This window comes from Bos javanicus, chromosome 9 (assembly GCF_032452875.1).
Source record: "Bos javanicus breed banteng chromosome 9, ARS-OSU_banteng_1.0, whole genome shotgun sequence".
Lineage (NCBI taxonomy): Eukaryota > Metazoa > Chordata > Mammalia > Artiodactyla > Bovidae > Bos > Bos javanicus.
Window position 1 is genome coordinate 41,259,562 of NC_083876.1, and position 20,032 is coordinate 41,279,593.

The following is a 20,032-nucleotide window of genomic DNA, read 5'->3' on the forward strand; positions in this document are numbered from 1 at the left end:
CCAATGCATGAACGTGAAAAGTGAAAGTGAAGTCACTCAGTCGTGTCCAACTCTTAGTGACCCCCTGGACCGCAGCCCACCAGGCTCCTCCATCCATGGGATTTTCTAGGCAAAGTACTGGAGTTGGGTGATATGACTAGTGCTCTGATAAGACGAGGAGGAGACGCCAGAGCTCTCTGCCCATCATGTGAGGACACAGTGAGAAGGGGGCCATCTACAAGCCAGAAAAAGGATTCTCACTAGGTATCAACCCTTCTGGCACCTTGACTGGGACGTCTAGCCTATGGACTGTGAGAAATAGATTTCTACTGTTTAAGCTACCCAATCTGTGGTGTTTTGTTATGGCAATCTGAGCAGACTAAGAAACCTCTTTTTATATGAGCGCAGCACTGACTATGTAGTGAGGTTATACAAAGGGCTAAAGTTCAAAGGTTACCCCCAAACATTATTTCCATCAGACATTAACGCTTCTTTCACAACAACAAAATCTTTCAGTGGTAAGTAGTGGCAAAGTAGATATCTCTGGATGGCAGTTCATTTCCTTGCACACTGGTAGGCAGAGGTGCCCATGGGAAATGACAAGACCTAAAAAGCGGAAGGCAAGGGTGCTACAGACTGAACTGTGTCCCTCCCAAAGTCATATGTTGAAGCCCCCCCACCCCCAATGCAGCTTTTAGGAGATAACTAGGGTTAGATGAGATCGTAAGGGTGGACTCCTCTTCTGATAGAATTGGTGGCTTTAGAAGAGGAAGAAAAAGGAAAAATGCAGCCATCTATGAGCCAGGAAGAAAGGCCTCACGGGAACCACGCCAGCACCCTGATCTCAGACTTCCAGTCCCCTGAAGTAAGAAGATAAGTTTCTGTTGTTTGAGTCACAGCCTCTGTTATTTTGTTACGGCATCCTAAGCAGATTAAGGCAGGTTTGGGTGCTTAGCAGTAGGGTGCTGCTGTAACAAATACCTAAAAATATGGGCAGCTTTGGAACTGAGTAATGGGTGGAGGCTGGAGGAGTTCTGAGGGGTATGCTAGAGATATGAATGTTAAAGGTTGTGAAATAAAATTTATATTTTATGGCAAGATAAGAAAAATTTAAACACAACTCTTCTCTGGCCTCTCTCTCCTCACTGTGCTCTGTATATCTGCCAAACCTCTCCCTCAGTAGGAATATCTGCTCAACCATAAAGAGCAACATTCTTCTAGCATCAAGACAAGTCCCTCCTTAAAAGATAATAGTCCTTCTTGACCGTGTAAGGGGTCACGTGACACACCAGGATGATGCTTAGACCTGGATAATGTAAACTGTCAATAACACATCATTTGATGTAGAGCCCTCTGTCTCAAAAATATCTTATACAACCGTGCCTTGATTTCTAACCAGCAGAAAAGTTCTCAAGAGCTTTCTGAGATGTTCTTCCTGGGATACAATCCTCAAATTTGGCTTGAATAAAATTTTCCAATTCTTTCTTAGATTCACTGATTAATTTTTCATTGACAAGGTGATTCTGGCAAAGGCTGAAAGACAAGAGACAGCTGGAGAGAAAGCTTCCATCTTCTTAAAGAACACAGAAATAGTCATGAGTACAATGCCGTTAGAGAAATAGACATTAAAGGCCACTCTGGCAAAGTCTCAGATGGAAAGGAGGAGCTGCAGGAAAGGAGATCCTTGTTATAAAGTGGCAAACAACTTGGCTGAATTGTATTCTAGTGTTTTGTGGAAGGTCTAACTTGCGAGCAATGATACTGGATGTTTAGCTATGATTTCCAAGCAGAGTGTTTAAGGAGAGGCTTGGCGTTTCCTGACTGCTTATATTAGCATGTAAGAAGAGAGAGATGGGCTTCCCTGATAGCTCAGTTGGTAAAAAATCTACCTGCAATGCCGGAGACCCCGGTTCGATCCCTGGATTGGGAAGATCCTCTGGAGAAGGGGTAGGCTATCCACTCCAGTATTCTTGGGTTTCCCTTGTGACTCAGTTGGTAAAGAATCTGCCAGCAATGCTGGAGACCTGAGTTCAATCCCTGGGTCGGGAAGATACCCTGGAGAAGGGAAAGGCTACCCACTCCAGTATTCTGGCCTAGAGAATTCCATGGACTGTATAGTCCATGGGCTTGCAGACTCAGACACAACTGAGTGACTTAAGGGATGAATTGAAGAAGAAACTTTTAACCAATAGGAGCTAGAACGTGAAGACTTGGAAACTTCTCAGCCTGGCCATATTGCAAGAAATAAGAAAGCGTGTACTGGAGGGAACACCACATGTGTGGTTGTCTTATTATCACTCAGTACAGAGTTTGAGAGATTATGTGAGTAGAAGCACTGCCATCTGAACTGAAGGGGGCAGAGACAGGACCAAGTGAAGGAAGCTGTAAGATTCCTTGGACTTGACAGGACAGAGTGTGGAGCTATTTAGATGGGAATATGCACCATTTTGCAAGTAGAGGAGAGAATGACCCCAGCAGTGATTCAGAGATCACCAGGGCCACTGCCTCAGTTTCAGCAGGTCACACTGGTCTTCATCCCAAAGCCTTAAGGGCAAGACTGCCCTGCAGAGCCCTGGTGGCCTAACTGACAGAGCTGTGGAGGCAGGGCCACTGCCCCAGTGGGTCTGGAGGGAATAGCATGTAACGAAAGAGGATTATTCTCAAGCCTTAAGATCTTATGGAATTCACGTCACTAGGCTTGGGACTTGGTGGGACCCATCACACTTCCCTTTTTCCCTATTTCTCTCTTTTGGAATAGGACCATCTATCTTGTGCTGGTCCTGCCATCCGGCTTTGCATATAACTTGTCTGGTTTCTCAGGTTCAAGCAGGAGAGGAATCGTTCCTTAGGATGTCTTATATCTCACAACTCATGATAGCTGATTTAGATGATATTTAAATGAGATCTGGGACCTTAGACTTCAGAGTTGATGCTGAAATTAATTAACAACTTTTGAGGCTGTTGAGATGGAATGAAAGTATTCTGCACATAGGAAAACCAGGAATCTGGGGAAGGGGGGATCAGAGGTAGGATATTATCAACTGCATTGTGTCCCCTCCCCCAAATTTATATGTTGAAGCCTTAAACCCTAATGTGATTATTTCTGGAGACAGGACTTTTAGGAGGTCAAGTTAAATGAGATCATAAGGGTGGAGTCTGTATCAGATAGGACTGATGGTCTTACAAGAAGAGAAAGATCATTCTCTCACGTGTACCCACACACACTGAGGAAAAGCCACAGGAGAATGAAGCTACCTGCCAGTCAAGAAGAGGGCTCTCACCAGAACAGAATCAGCTGGCACTCTGATCTTACAATCCTAGGTTCCAGAGCTGTGAGAAGTATGCTTGTGTTGTTTAAGCCACCCAGCCTGCAGTGTTTTGTTATGGCAGCTCCAACTGTCTAATACAGGGGAAAAGATGGGACCTGGAGTCTATAATTGTGGATAATGTAAAAAGCTGAGAAAATAAAAAGACAAATAAACTTTAATTATGTGGACTAATCCAGGAAAAATCTGCAATTTTAAACTCTGTGGTTAGTTGGCCAATTTTGATAATTTGATTGGCAAGCTTTTTTTTTTTTTAATAAAAGTTGTGATATAATTCACATACCATAAAATTCACTCTTTTAAATTGTAGAGTTCAGTGGGTTTTAGTAATAATTCTGGTAGCTCAGATGGTAAAGAATCTGCCTGCAATGCAGGAGGCCTGGGTTCGATCCTTGGGGAGGGAAGATACCCTGGAGAAGGAAATGGCAACCCACTCCAGTATTCTTAGCTGGGAAAACCCATGGACAGAAGAGCCTAACTGGCTATAGTCCATGTGGACACTAGAGTTGGACACGACTTATGATTTCAGGAGGATGTATTACTATTTTTGCTCCTTTTTTAAAAAGCTGGATTACTTTTGAGGCAGTTCCGAACAGAAGACAAATGAATTTCCTGTCACAAATGAGAAGTCTCATTAAAGCGAGCAGGTTGTACTGCTAAAACCCTCACAGAACCCCAGTCCCTCTAAGGCCGCGTTTCTTACCCAGTGTGGCGAGGAGAAGGCCAACGATGTGTGAATGGGCGGCGATGGCCGGGCCCACGCCTGGGTGGATGGCCAGGTTGGCGATCACACGCGTCAGTTTGATGAGCACGTCCTCTGCCTGGGCCGGCCTCCGTGCCTCGGGACGCTCATCTCCTTCCCCCCAGCGCTTCCCAGAATGCAGATCCAGCTTGTAGAAAGTGTGGAATAAAGACAGCAGAGTTGGGATGCTCCCTTTCTCCTTGGAAAACTGCTCACGAGCCTGGTTGTTTTTTGCTGTCAGGTTGCCAAGAATAAAAACAACGCGAACAACTAAATCCTGCAATAAATTAAAGACAAAGAGTTATGAGAGCAAAGGGGCTGGGACAAGTTGGTGGGAAGAGGACAGTATTTAATTAATTCATGATTTAATTAATAGTAAGATGGAACACGTCTGGTTTCTGCTGACTTGTACAGTATTTGATTCCCAGGATTGGTGCAAAGTGACAGAGGAGATTAAAAGCATTTGGCAGCAATGAAAGAATAGAAACTGATTGATTCTGTTAGCAAGGTCTATTAACTTCAGATCCTTCATCTGAAATTCAGGCTGGCTTTTTTTTTTTCCTTCAGAAAACAATTAGTTGAGTGAGATGACATTAGTAACAATGTGTTATATAAATCTAAGCCTTGACACAAACAGGTTTCTTGAGCACCGAAATCTTTTCCTAAAAGTTCACCTCCTGCTCAAGCACTGTGTTTCTCAAAGTGGGGTGTCTGTCCCATAGGGGCAGTCAGTTTGTGTTACATCAGACTTTCTCAGCCGGGGCACTGCTAATTCTTTGTTATGGGGGGCTGTTTATGTTTTGTTATGGGGGGCTGTTTATGTTTATATGGCACCCCTAACCTCTCTTACTAGATACCAGAAGCCCTTCCTCACATACCACAACCAAAAATGTTTCAATGTCCCGTGGGGGCAAAATTGCCCGCAGATGAAAACCACCATTACAGAGTATTTACCACTTTAAAGCAGTATTTGTTTTTCTTGAGCAGGGTAGTGGTTACATGGCTGATGCTTTTATAACTGTTTGCTAAATGGTACATATGTGTTTTGTGCACTTTTCTGTATATAAGCCGTTGTTGTTGTTTAGTCGCTAAGTTGCATAGGACTCTTTGCGACCTGATGAACCGAACTGTGCAAGGCTTCTCTGTCCATGGGATTTCACAGGCAAGAAGACTGGAGTGGGCTGTCATTTCCTTCTCCAGTATATAAGCTATATTTAATAACAAATAAACGTTTCTTTAAAATCTCAGCTGAGAACAGTTTATGACTGCACAAGCAACAGAAACAACTGTGCTCTTAATTTGACAACAGTGGGCAGACAGACCAGTTCTGCTGTTAAAGGAACACTTACTGAGGGGCTACAACTAGCCAGGGTGCTGATACTCATTGCGCGGGTGCTGTTTACAGACAAGAAACAGGGTTGGAGAAGCCGCCCTTGTCACAGCCAGTGAGGGGTGGAGTTAGGATTTGAACCCCGGGTTACCCAGATCTGGCGTCTTTGGTACACTAGTGCCTCCCAAGTGGTTATTTACCTCCTCCTTTGCCTTGACTGCTTTCTGAGCAGTAAAGGAATTATCTCCTTTCAAATGCAAATATGAGGAGGAATTCCACAAACCCTACCTTATCAGATCTGTAGTTAGCAGCAGCCTTAAGGAATTGGGACAGAGGGCAAAAGGCTGGGCCGGTTTTTCTCCAGGTGGGACCTGGGGGATGGGAGCAGCCCCAGCACTGCGTGTGGCCTAAAGACAGTGGAGGATCCTGGACAAAGGGCGAGATGCTGGGGCTTGCCTGGGTCTGCTCTGCCAATACCAACTTGTTCCTGCTTGTTCCTGAAAACGTTTTCCCTGGCCCTGGCAGAGAAGCAGCCAGGCTGCTGCTTGTGCAGCTGTGAACCATTTGCCAACATTAAGAAAGGACAAAGTCGAACACGATGTGTGCTGGCCCAGGAGAGTTCACACCCAGAAAAACCTCAACTGGGCAGTGTGCAACCCATCACGCAGGTGGTCCAGGCACGGGACTCACTCCTGCCCCCACCACAACTGGAACGCTAGTCCTTGGGTATGTTTTGAATGCTGGGGTCTAGGGGAATACACATACATATAAACAAGGATGAGGCAAGGTGCTCTGAAGAGTTCACCATCTACTTGAGAAAACAAGGCTAATAATAAGTGGAGAGACTGCAAAGACTGAAAGGGCTAAGGAAGAAACTAGACACCCAAGGGGATTATGGTTCCCAGCCAGAGAGCCAGGCAGCCTGGGTCGCACTTCACTTGGCCTTTCTGTCTCTCGATTAACTCATCTGTAAAATGGGGAAAATACTGTGATGCAAAATTAAATTCATAATGTTAAAAAAAAAAATTAAATGAGACAAAACAGACAAAGCACAGACTGTAGTGAGTGATGATTCAGGCACTGTTCTGAATCCTTTACTATCAGTAAAATATTAGTAGCGTTAACCTATGTGGGAAAGACACAGAGGTTTTAGAGGAGCCTAGATAAGAGGATGCTCAGCGAACAGCGGGTGGCAGCGGGAGAGGTTAGCAAAATTATGACTATGGTTTTGAGTTCAACCTTGATAAGTTAATAAAAGCAGATATGTGGTGTGGAGGATAGGTGAGTTGACACTGGGGAAAGGAGCATGTCTTGAGAAAGAATACCTGGGGCAGTCCCTCTCCTGGTCTGGGGTCACCTTGTTTGTGTCTGATCACCAGACAGTTCCCTAAAGAAGCTGAAGCAGGTAGGTCTTAAATCTAAACCAAGCTCACAAAGTTGTGTTATAAAACTCCAGTTTCCCTTCACGTGAAACCAGTGGTTACTTCATGTAATTCCCAGTGGGCCAGGCCTCTCCCTGGGCTCTGGAAAGACAGTACTCTCTCCCTCTCTTGTCACACCCAACAGCAAAGCAGACCATTTTCCAACCAAGACCGAGGCTGTTTCTGAGAACTAGGCTCCTTGAAGGAAAATTCCACTGTGTTTTCTAAACTGAGGAGCAAGAGTTTTTCCCATAAACTCTGATACACAATTTCTGATTAAAGACTGCACTAGCCCTACCTCTGAAAATTGTAATAATTACTATTATTACTAATAGTAGTAGCAGCAACTAATACTCTGTGTTTATGATTCACCAATCACTGTTCCAAGCACCTAGGTACACAAATCAACTAATTCTCTGAAGTGACGATCTGCAGTTCCTTAATTGGAACAAAATGTTCCCACAATTCGGATAGCCACCTCCCTCATGCCCTAGGCAGTAGTTATGGCCAACATTTCTAGACTTCCCGGTGTTCCCTGGACTTGCTCTTATTTCCACAAAAGCACATTAAGCAAGACAGGAAAGACATGATCAGTGTTTTTAAATGACTTCTTAAAGCACACAATATATAGCTGCATTCTGTTGGCTAAATCATCAAGAGCATTAATTTACCTCCTAAGATTTGTCTTCTGAAAGATGCTAGACTATTCATTCCACCCCTCTCCCTCTTGCTAGCTCTGCCCCTTCACCTCTACCTCCAATGTTTGTTTTTCTGGTTGGTCTAGCTCAGAAGACTTCTCTGGCCCTGTACCACCTCCAACCGTCACTGCTGATTTGCTGACCAGATCTCTGGCTGCAGGTAAAAGCAGGTTTCCCCCTAGGTCCTCATTCTTCAAAATTCAAATTTCTACCCACCATCACATTTGGTCCCACAAGGGAAGACTGGGTGCTGCTTTTCCTGCTTGAAAACCTCCCTCAGGCCCTTGCCACTTTTAAAATTCTTTGATTCAAATATCTCTGTGGGTCCTAATATGGCACAGGTTATTAAGCCTGACACGGGGATAAGAAACTCTAGGCTTTAGGGCAGGAAGAGTTAACGCTGCCGCAGTGCCTCTCTCCCTGCCTTCAGATGGAAAAAGGAGGGGGTGGTTCCTGGCAGCAGCGGTGCCAACTGAAGGATGGCATGCAGAATCAACAAATGGGCTGGCAGATTGCACTGTGTGCACCACCAAACTTCCAGCAACTGCTATGCTTGCTACTTCTGTCCTCTTTCTCAGGGTTGTCTAAAGCATCGTCTTCTTTTTCTCCCCTCAACCCTTCTCAAATATGTTCTCCATGAATCTCGAGAGAGAATGGAATAGGCCAGAGCAGGGGCAGGCTCACAGGCAGCTGGCTGAGGTGGTGCTTCCTTACTCCCCTGCCAGTGCTTGTCTGGACTCATCGGGAATTCTGAACGAGGGGGCTGAGCAAGAGGGCCCCTTAGCTCCCCACGGGTGGTCTGTGCTCTGTGAGGTACCCAGCCCCTGAACAGTGTTACCGTGAGGTTGTTTATTGTTCCACAGCCCAATCAAGCTCAAGTCTACTAAATATCACTTAATTAAAATCCTATAAAGATTTGAAAAATTACACAAAGGCCGAGATCATCAATTTGCAGAGAAATAACTCGCAAAAAACAATTTCATCATCATGCCAGTCTCCTTTGAGGTACAGAGCCTCTCCTTTATTCTAAGACAATATCTGAGAACCACCTATAAATCAACACTGTTACAGCCTTTTTGTTAAATTGAACACAAAGTTGCATGTTCAGACCACAACTATGTAGTTTTGAAACAGCAAAATGAAGATGAATCAGGAGAATCTCTTTTTTTTTTTTTTTTTTAAGAAGGCAATCTAGTATAACCAGTTCACATAGACTTTCTAATTTTGCTTAAAAAGGAGTCAGCCCAGCAACAGCTCTGGCCAACCAGAACTCAGACAGGTTCACGTACTGGACGAAGCCTGACCTCAACTGTGCGTCCCAGGTATAGCCGGTAGAAAGCTGAATGTTCTCTTTGGTTTAGCATAAGCTGTGCCCTCATGAGCAAACATGTTACTCAGTCTGAATAGGCTCCACACGCCTGTAAATCAAATTACTTTAACTGGAACAAAACAAGGAGCAGGACACTGCTGAACAGAGTGGTCTCTGTCAAGTTCCAGCAACAGCCTCTGTGTTGACTGTTATTTTCCATGTGAGAAACACTGGCCTAAAGTCAATGAAGGAGATTTCTACCTACTCAGAGATGTAGAAACTGAGGCTTGAAGAGGCTCCCTGGCCCCAGAGTCCCACACTGGTTAAGAGAAGAAGCAGGACTCGGACAATCACTTCTGTACTCACAGATGGATTCCCAAACCACTTCAACCCTCCTCCTCATTCCCATGACCCTCGTCTTCCCCAGGCTCAGCCCCAGGGGCATCTTCTATTCTTCCCTCTCTCGGTCACCAAGCTCCCTCCACTCTGTCATCTCAGAATCTCCCCTGACTCCCACTTCCCACACCCACTCTGGCTAACCCAGTCTGTAGACTCTTGTCAGAGATCCTTGACGGGCTCCTCCCTCTGTGACCAAGGTTAACACCACTTCTAGAAGCGCAGCTCTTACATCACCCCCTTGTTCAAAATCATCCACTGCCTATAAAATGCCAAAGCCAGCATCTAATTACCATCCAGCCCCACGTGACCACTTCTGCCATTACCTCACTTTACTCCCCACCCACTGTCCACTCTTCCCTGACTCCACACCCTTCCTACCCACAGAACCTTAAAATAACCCATGTGCATAATGTTGACCATGGGGAAGGAACCATATCAAGATGTCACAGAAAGAATCAACTATATTCAGCAGGCTCCATTACTTACTTCAGAGAATACTTGTCCTAAGTCAAGGAAAACATTTTAGAAAGGTTTTCAAAAATGGGTTGAAATTGAAGGGGTTGTAAATGTGCTCAAAATTGGAACCCTCCTTTAACCAGAAAATTAAACTCATCAAGATGCCCTCTTTAAATTTTGGTTAGAAACTTCTCACGCAATCTGGATCTGAGAGCTCAATCAGGATTTGCAATTTGCAACATTTACCCAACTTCCCACCCTCAGACAAAACTCCAGTGTTAATCGAGCTTACAGGTGGCTTGAAGAACAGATAAATTTTACCACTGGGAAGACAGACTGCAGTGCTGCAGAAATGCTAATTAACCCCAGGCTACTGAAAGTGGGTCAACAGTTTGCCCAAGTGCTGAGCCATACAAATCAGAAGAATCTGAGAGATGTTGGAAGCTCAAAACCAGAATCGAAGTAGAAAATCATTTAAAAATCAGAAGAGATTATATGTGATGCTTCCATCCATCTATCCATCCCACCAACATCCCTTAATTGAGCGCCTACTGTATGCTTCTGAACGCAGCTATCACTCAAAAGCACCAGGGCGATGCTATAATTTCACTGGGCTCTGTTCTTTTTTTTAAGTCAACAGACATAAATCAGGCATTTGGGTTCTGTGCTGAGTCGGAGAGGGTGGGCGGGAAGAGCCAGCTCCACAAGGGCAAAGCAGCAGGAGCTGGAAAGAATGAACAAGCTAAGGGCTTTTTGTGCCGCCCGCCCGGTCAGGGGTGCAGACCAAGGCCAAGGCCGAAAAAAGGAGCGAGCTCAGCCAAACGCTCACAGCACCCACTGGGAATGTGGCTGCCGAGGGGCTGGGAAGACAGCCACAGGGCCCTCCTGCCAGGCTGGAGGAGGAGGGCAAGCGGGGAGCCAAGTCACCATATAAAGGCGCCGGGGAAGGGGTGGAGGCGCCTCCCTCGCCAATCCTCTGTGGCCCCAAAGAGGATGGAGGAGGGGGAGAAAGGTCGCGCTATCCTCTGGCCTGCTGCTCGGCTGTGGTTGCACTGAAGAGGAACAGCTCCAAAAGGGGCCAATGTTTTTTGCTTTCAGCCCTACCCTCTCCAGACATTCCGAGTCCCGTTTTCAACAGCAGGATGCCTGAGCACTCTGAATCAGACAGCGTTCACATGCCTTGAAGACCGCCGCTTGCCCTGGACGAGAGAGGCTCAGCTTAACAAGCAGTACAAGCACGGACACGCTGGGGGATTCCCAGACAGCGTTCTCTGAGGCTGACGATTGCCCTGCATCGGGAAGTTCTGTTTCACAAAAGAAGCACAAGGAACTGAGTGTATCTAAAAGTGGGGAGGATTAGACAGATAGCTGTTTAATGGACAGGAGTGATGGGAATGTAGATAAAGGTTATTATTTTTTTTTTTGGACTGTGACCTTTGCAAAACATTGCCAGACTTACAAGTCTTATTTGAGGGATTTTACCTGATCTCCTGCCCAGTAGATATTTATAGAAGAAATGGGGGAAAATCCTTCTGTGCTATCCAAAAAAACAAACCCAAACATATTTTGGTGAGCTGCTAAATGTGGCGACGCTGATGTCAGAAGCACCCCTGAGGCAGGTCTGCTTTGCAAGGCTGCCACAGACCCCGCTCACGCCTTCCACACTGGGCCCATCTGCTTGCACATTTGGTTGTACCAAATGCAGTTTACACCATAAAGCATACAATATGTGCACAGTTCTTAAATGAGATTTGTCATTTCACTGAATTTCGGTCAGCATTTTAAATAGATACATTTCTTTGTGCTCTAGTCTAACTTACAAACTGCACCCGGCTGACTGCAGTGCTGTGTTTTGGTCTCAGTTTTTGTGTGTGTGGGAACTGGGAGTTACCAGTTGGACCATGGATCCTGGACAAATCAACCTCACAGAAGACATGAGCCAAAGAAGTTGCCCTTGTTCTCCCTGAGGAAGTCCTTTGTGAGAGCTGGGAGGAGTGGATTCCTTTTCTCTGAGACTGCCGATGAAACCCTTGGCTTGTACCACAGCCATCATATTCTGACAAGCTCGCGTCACTGAAGGGCTATGGGTGAACAGAGTTGTTGTGAACCCAACCATGCATTATTTAAAATGAACAAATTGTCCTCAGCTTTGTTGCAAACTTAACAAAGGTTAGATATGGAGATATACTGAAATTTCTCAAAGCAAAAATAAAATTCGGTGGTTGCTTCATTAGCAAATGAGTCAAGAACAACTTGTGGCTTGTCTAGCTAAACAAGGATAAGGAATCCTCCCTTCCACTGCCAGTTCAAGGATCCCCAGGGCTCACTTCTCCTCAGTAGCCCAGTGTGACCAGTGTCGGAAGCCCCATTTGTGCAATGGCTTGGTCTCAGTGTCATCTGTTTTGACACAAGTCTGGCAGAGAAAGTCCCTGGAAGGGTCGAACGGCCCATCTCCTTTTCTCTGGCTAAGAAAGTGCTCCTTGGCTACCTTGTGCCTCAGCAAAAGGCACAAGGCGGGTGGTTATCACCACTTACTGGGGAAATCTACACCAACACCTGGCCTGTCTTGCTGATTTGGTTCCTACTTTGTAAGGGAGATTCACTTTCAGCCACATGCCTGAAGATGAAGATTGACCCTGTGTGGCTGCTTTGATTAATCACTTTAAAATCTCTTGAGGATTTGTACAAAACCCTCCGCTGTCAATTTTAGGGAAAACAATTTGTTTTAAGGGGCCATCTTAATAATTTATACCACAGGTTCCCACACCTGCTCTTCACCTGAGGTACCTATTAAAAATAGGTTCTTGGGCTCTGTCCCAGACCTGAATCAGGCTCTCCCAGGGTGAGGCCTGAGAACCTGTATTTTTAAAACTCCTCAAGTTTAGGAGACAATGATTCAATGACTCAAATCAAGAAAGAATTCAATATCTCACCACTTTAATACCTAGTGTTTTTATATCATGTTAAAAAACTATGAATCCATGTTTCTTTTAAATAATTCTCACAACACAGACAGGTAGAAAATAAAGGTGAAAATGCTCTCCCCACCACCTTTCATTATCAACTGACCTAATAACTGAGACAGATTAAGGGCACTCCAAAAAGACCAATTTTCATATGCTGAAGTCAGACTTTTCCTTGAAAAGAGATGAATATGAATAAGGTGTGGAAAAAAATAAACAGGAAAAAATTTTTTACTTTTGACATTTTCTCACTTTTTCTTTTTTTCCCTTTAATGGAATGCACCACCAGATGGGGGAGGAAAGATTCCACTTCTCCCAGCAGCCATCAGCTTTGGTGCTACCTGGTTCCAAGCAGCATCTCCCCCTGGTGGACGGGGGAAGCGGCTGGCCACAGTTTCCTGCTAAGCTCCTCACCTGGGTGATCAAAAAACACTCAAAGAGGTGTGTGCAGGTGACAGTTCATTTGTCACTAGAGAGGGGTTTTCTTTCTTTCCTTCTTTCTTTTTTTGAGATTTTTGTTTCTATGTTCTCCAAAAATACACTAAGTCATAACGTGATTAAATTTAAAAATAAGTCCCAGAAAAATGAAATCTCTGCCAATTATCAACGTAGCCTTCAAACTTTTAAGACAAAGGCAATGCTAACCTCTCAGGACAAAGATAAGGGCTGCAGACTGATTGCTGAGTCCCTGGGTGACAGCTCTGTACACTAAGAGACTATAACGGGTCCAAAGTGTGCATGTGTCTATAATCCAAGCTGGCCTTGGAGAAACATTTCCTAGAACTGAAACAAAAATAGTTCTAGGAAGTAATAATTCCAGTTTAAAAGTTGCTGGACGACTGGGGTACATTTCAAAGATCAGTTCAAAAGTCTCAATGTCCAAGTAAAGCTCAGGTGGAGCAAAATCTGAGCCACCGAAGATTAAAACACTCACATCAGGATGTGGTGTGCGGTTTCTGTTTCTGGAAATCACTTCTATCTCTTGGGAAAGAGGAAAACAAATCTTATCCAACTAGTCACCTGGGCCAAAGGGAACAGGAACCTAAGATGCTGTGCTGGTCTGAAGTAATTTAAGATCCAGCATTTCTGTTTTGCTGCTGTGTATGGCAGCCCATCAACAAGAAAAATGTGGGGAAAATTATTATTTCCTCCTCCAAAGTAGGAAGAGGAAAGCAATATTTAAGGAAGAAGTACTAGAGGACTAGAAAAAAAAATATATTGTATAACACTTTACAGATTCCAAAGCATTTCACATACACAAAATTCATTCTTTCAGCACTTATCATGAGTCTGTTACACCAAGAATCATCTCAGGTTTATAAAGACAAAGCCTGTGTCCTTAGGAAATCCCAATAGTGCATAAGGCAGCTACACAAATGATAACTACTTAGAGAATCACAAAAGAAATATTTACAAAGATCTCTAAAAGCCTTTGGTTAACGATTTTAGGAAGTGGTTGGGACACATAACTATTTCCTTGTAGCCTGAACAATTTCCCTGCTCTTCTAAAGCATTCTGGTTTTGAGGAAAATGTAAAATATATATATTTTTCCTTACTAGAAAATATCAAAGATGATTCAAAACTGTAATATTTCCTTCTTTTGCATAAGTAAAAGACAATACAAAGTCGAAGTATAATTTATAAAAAGTTAACCTGGCTCTCACAGAAATATAAAATGAACACATTAAAAGAATTATTTATCTCATTAATGAAGGAAGCCAATACAATGATAAAGTGGGCTCCAAAAACAAGAACTGGGTGTTTACAAGCTTTAAAAAGAATGTTAGAGGAAGACTACTAGTTAGAATCATACCTGGCTAATGGCCCTAAGGTAACAAACCATAACTTTGAGGTTATCTTGTCTACCAGAGGAAAAAATGTACAAATTAATGTGTAACTTTATAGTGTCTGGGTTCTAATCAAATAGTAAACAGCAAGTTTAAACAAAGATATATTCTCCTTGGGAATTAAGCCCTGTTGGTTAAACAGTGCCCCAGTATGACTTTGTCAGAATATACGGGCTCCTACCCCGCACTCTAGCTCTAAGTTTTGGATGATTTTTCTTAATAATAGTGAAATAGTTAGGGTCAGAAACATACTGCTTGGGTCCTCAGCTCTGACTGTAGTAACTGGGTGCACTAGCTACATTAAAGGGTTTAAAATCATGCATGCAGTATGTAACATTTGGGGACTGGCTCTTTTCACTCAGTATACTTGGAGATTTATCCAGGATATAGTATATATAAATAGCTCAGTCCTTTTTTAATGCTGAATAGTATTCCATGGCATAGATATTCCACAGTTTGCTTAGCCATTTATCCAGAGAAGGACATTTGGTTCTTTCTAGTTTTTGACTATTACAAATAGAGCTGCTGCTGCTGCTGCTGCTGCTACTGCTAAGTTGCTACAAACCTTTAAAAAATAAAAATTAAATGATGCACTAATGAGGAAAAAATTGGCTGGTCTTAGAAGGCTTCATAGAGAAAGGAACACAGAGCCACACCTTGAATATGAATTGGCTTTTGAAGATAAGAACAGCTGAGAGAAATTTCATCAAAAGTCCCTCAGGCTCTTCTCACTCAGAACCTATTCAAAGTCAGTGTTTAGACTCTTTAGGTGTTACTTTTAAGGTTGGTTATGAGGTTCCCCTACTAATTACAAATCATTGCAAAAGACAGGTAATGATTACCAAAGCAAAGTTAATAACAATGGAAAGGGAGAGAGAAATCTACACAAAGATGACACAGGCATTTAAAGAAGTCTATCAACAGACTCATGCCCCCAAAGTAGGACAAACAACCTCTAGAGTAATAATTACTGCTTGTAATATTGACCTTTGGCATTGATAAGAGGAAATTATTTTTAATATCTTCTAAGAGAGCAAGGAAATATGTAATATAGTTGAATATGATTTTTACCACAATGACTAAAATAATTTTGGTGAGGGCTTCCCTGGTGGCTCAGTGGTAGAATCTGCCTGCCAATGCAGGGGACACAAGTTCCATCCCTGATCTGGGAAGATCCCACATGCCATGGATGTGCCACAACTATTGAGCCTGTGCTAGAGCCTGGAAGCTGCGCCTGCTGAGCCCACATGCTCCAACTATTGACCTGTGCGTCCTAGGGCCCGCACTCGGCAACAAGAGAAGCCCGTGTGTTGCATCTGGAGAGTGCCCCTGCTCGGCACAAGTAGCATAAAATGCGAGCAGCAGTGAAGACCCTGCCCGGTCTAAAGTAAATAAATAAAAAATTTTTTGAAAGTTTAAAAAGGTAATAACTTTGGTGATTAAGGGGATAAATTGCACATTTCCTTGGTGGTTCTAAAAACAACATGTTACTGTACTTACTTTGCAAGATGCTCTTTATTCATTTTTGGACCAAAATAATTTTAGCAGGAATACAAAATTATAACGTAAATCAATAGAGAAAAATATGGCCTTTAAATACCAATTTTGCTTTATAGATAACTACCAGTCCAAAGTGAAAAGCAATTCAGTAAGAAGTGTGGTTAAATTTTATGCCAATTAAACTTTAAGACATTTAGTCCCTTGAACCAGAAAAAACATACCCTTAACTATACTCACATCTCAAGTATCTCATTATTAACAGCCAGATGCCAGAACTTTCTACTTTCTATTAAACACAACCATCATCTAAATTACAATTAGAGAAACAAACAGTTATGTACCAGTAATACTGTAACAAATAGGGCTATTTGTCAGTACTGAACTGATGGGTTTTCTTCTTTTTCAAAAAAAATTACTGGTTATGACATAACTTGAAATCAAACTGTTAAACAGAAATGTTTTCTTTAAATCCACATTTGAAAACATCTTCTCCAGTTACTGTCCAATCTAAGTCATCCATGATCAAAACACCAAAGTAAAAAAGAAACTATGATGGTAAATTAAAATTAAAACCCATAAAGTAATCCCATAAAACAAAATTACAAAATAAAATCCATAATTAAATCCATTTATAAGTATAATATTGAAAAGTTTCTTTTAATGTTACAGCAAACTATCTTTTCTACCCTTTTCATTTTTTCCTTAAAAAAGAAAACCAGAACTAGGAGTATCCAAGCTCTTAGGGGGTTAATTCACTTGTCTAAAGATTAGAGTTCTGATAGTATATTTTACCAAAATCTAAATCAGTAAATGCCTAATGGATACTTAAATTAACAGCACTGTGAATACTGTAAGGTAATCAAATTCATTCTTCAGCTGACACAGCAAATTCCTATGCCATGAAATCTTTCAAAGTATGTAATTTAGAGAAAATACAAAATACACAGGGGAAAGCATTTGTAGTCCAAATACTCAGAATCAGGAACCCAAGTGCATATCTGTAAATTTTTTAAAGTGAAATAGAGACATTAACACTTTCAGCAAAGTTTATCATCTTTAAAACTTACAGGTGGTGCTAGTGGTAAAGAATCTGCCTGCCAGTGCAGGAGACTCAGGTTCAATCCCTGGGTCGGGAAGATCCCCTGGAATAGGAAATGGCAACCTGCTCCAGTACTCTTGCCTGGAAAATTTCATGGCCAGAGAAGCCTGGCAGGCTACAGTCCTGCCGCAAAGACTCAGACATGATTGAGCAACTGAGCACATAATACATAATGATGTAATATGAACACAGAAATTTCTCTTTATCAATATAACCAAAATGAGACTAGCAACCTTTTAATAAATAGCTGATAACAGTGTAAAATATAACAAATTTAGTCATTCTCAGCAGAAGTACTTGGCTAGGTAAGAATAAGTTTAGCGCTATTTGTGGCAAACAGGAATTATATTTTGAGGTGGTTTTGATATGGTTAATATAAACAAACACAAAGCTTTATATTAAAACCATTTTAGAATATATATAATTTGATTTTAAACTGGTGAGACCTACTATGTAATTTTGAAAATTTACCATACTGGAAATTAATACCTATTTTCATGTATAAACCATCCTCACTAAAGAGTTGATGTCACTTTAATCATTTATAAAGGCAAATAAAACTAGCCTGCATTTAATGACTATTCAAAACTGATAATATCATAAAAATTAATGTTTGTATTAAGTATTATAATTTTATTAAGGGAAAGTCATTTGTGAATTCTTCCTTTTTTTAAAACAGTTGTTACATTTTTGTCCAACTCATTAAAACCAAATTATTTCCTTTAAATACTTAACCTTGAAATGTCATCTTCTAAATACAACAGTGTCAAAAAATTAGAAAATTTCAGGGCTAGCAGAATCTTCAGAGTATACCCAGTGTAGGGGATCCCAAACTTTAGTTTGCATTAGAAGTCCCTGCAGTTCTTGTTAAAGTGCAGGTGGCTGGGCACATCTGCACCCACCTGGCTCAGTAGGCCTGGGTTGGGGCCTGGAAATAACCAGTGTAACCCCACCCCACTCAAAGGTGCCTCCTGTAGGAGGCGTCCACAGAGCACTAGGAGAACAGCACCCACCCTTCACCCAACATCGTGAATCCTTATACTGCACGCACATCCTTCTGAGGCCATTTCTGCCTCAAATTACTTCCTCCCCACTTCCTCCATGGAACTCTCTGCCTCCTGGGGGCAGCTCGTTACATATCTAATGGAAGCTTCTAAGAGAAAATTACCCATTCAAAACACAAAATCATTCAACATGGCCTTATTACACAAATACACCAATGCAAAGACACACTGAAGAGTTAAATGTATAAAGAACTGACCTGCTTCTTCTGGTATTTGTTTATCAGATTCAAAAACAAGGCATAACATCTGGAATAGCTGGCCAAGGCTACACAGCAGTCATGGTAAGAAGTAAGTTTGCTGTAGAAATGTCAAATGGAAAAAATAAAAGTCAGCTTTGTTTTTCAATAAAACTCAAGTCCGCTTTAAATGCAGACCTTCAAAGCATTGTCCTGTGCATGAAAAGCAGTCTGGAAATACTCTATACACTGGCCCAGAGATGCCTCAGGGAGCTGGTCACCTGCTCTAGATTCCAGGAGCACAGGGTGGGAGCAAGGAAAATTTCAAGTTCTTTGAAAAAGAGAAAGCTGAAACCTCTAACGCAGGTGGTGGTGGTTTAGTCACTGAGTCGCGTCCGACTCTTGCGACCCCATGGACTGTATCCTGCCAGACTCCTCTGTCCATGGAATTCTCCAGGCAAGAATACTGGAGTGGGTTGCCATGCTCTCCTCCAGGGATCTTCCCAACACAAGAATTGAATCCAGGTCTCCTGCATTGCAGGCAGCTTCTTTACCAACCGAGCTTGTGGTTCAGAAAACACAAGATAAGAAATTTACACAATATCTGGTAAATTTCAATCTGGTAGAGTCAATCTCCTGGAACTTGAGCACAAGCAAATGTTAAACTGCTCAAATATGCTAGGTATATTAATTTCACAGAGAAGGCAATGGCACTCCACTCCAGTACTCTTGCCTAGAAAATCCCATGGATGGAGGAGCCTGGTAGGCTGCAGTCCATGGGGTCGCTAAGAGTCAGACACGACTGAGCAACTTCACTTTCACGCATTGGAGAAGGAAATGGCAACCCACTCCAGTATTCTTGCCTGGAGAATCCCAGGGACGGGGGAGCCTGGTGGGCCGCCGTCTATGGGGTGGCACAGAGTAGGACACGACTGAAGCGACTTAGCAGCAGCATATTAATATCAAGTATATTAATATCAGGCAAAATAGACCGTGAGGCAAAAAACCTTGAAAATGGCTTCAAATTTTCCAAAGTAAGCAAACAAACTAACATAACCCACAAGGTGGAACTCACAAACCTATATCAAATTAATAGATGTTCATAAACCTCTCATTAAGTGACAGATTAATAGAAAAAACATCACTAATATTTTAAAAACTTGATCATGTGCCTGGCCATTAACAAGTCTCAGTAAATTACCAATGTTTTAGATCACATTTTAAAGACATACTTTTGGAAATTTAAAAACACATAACTTATAGGTCAAAGAAATAAGAAAATAAAAAACCACATATCTGAATAATAACAAAAAATACTACAGATCAAAATTTAGATGCGGCTGCAGCAGTAGAGGAAAATTCACAACCTTAAGAAAGCTGACAGCAAAGGGATTTCTAACCAACATAGAAGGAAATACGTGCTGTGTTTAGTCACTCAGTTGTGTCTGACTCTTTGTGACCCCATGCACTGGAGGCCACCAGGCTCTTCTGTCCATGAGGATTCTCCAGGCCAGAATACTGGAGTGGGTTGCCATGCCCTCCTCCAGGGGACCTTCCCAACCCAGGGATCAAACCCAGGTCTCCCCCACTGTAGGCAGATTTTTTAGCATCTCAATCACCAGGTAAGTCCAGAAGAAAATATAATATATGCAAAAAGAATAGAAGAATTACTAAGGCTAAGAATGAGGAATACAATAGGAAAGAAACTTATAATAGAGTGGT

At 42.5% G+C, this 20,032-nt stretch overlaps 1 protein-coding gene across 5 annotated transcripts in view; it reads right to left on the bottom strand.

The window, feature by feature from the left end:
* ARMC2 (armadillo repeat containing 2) overlaps positions 1–20,032 on the bottom strand; it is a 247,089-nt gene that overhangs the window by 28,066 nt on the left and 198,991 nt on the right. For all 5 annotated transcript variants that reach the window (XM_061427637.1, XM_061427635.1, XM_061427639.1 and 2 more), the window contains 2 exons: positions 18,332–18,431; positions 4,009–4,324 (listed from right to left, as the gene is read on the bottom strand). In XM_061427637.1, the coding sequence (XP_061283621.1) occupies positions 4,009–4,324; positions 18,332–18,431 (416 nt within the window). The remainder of the gene's footprint in view (positions 1–4,008; positions 4,325–18,331; positions 18,432–20,032) is intronic.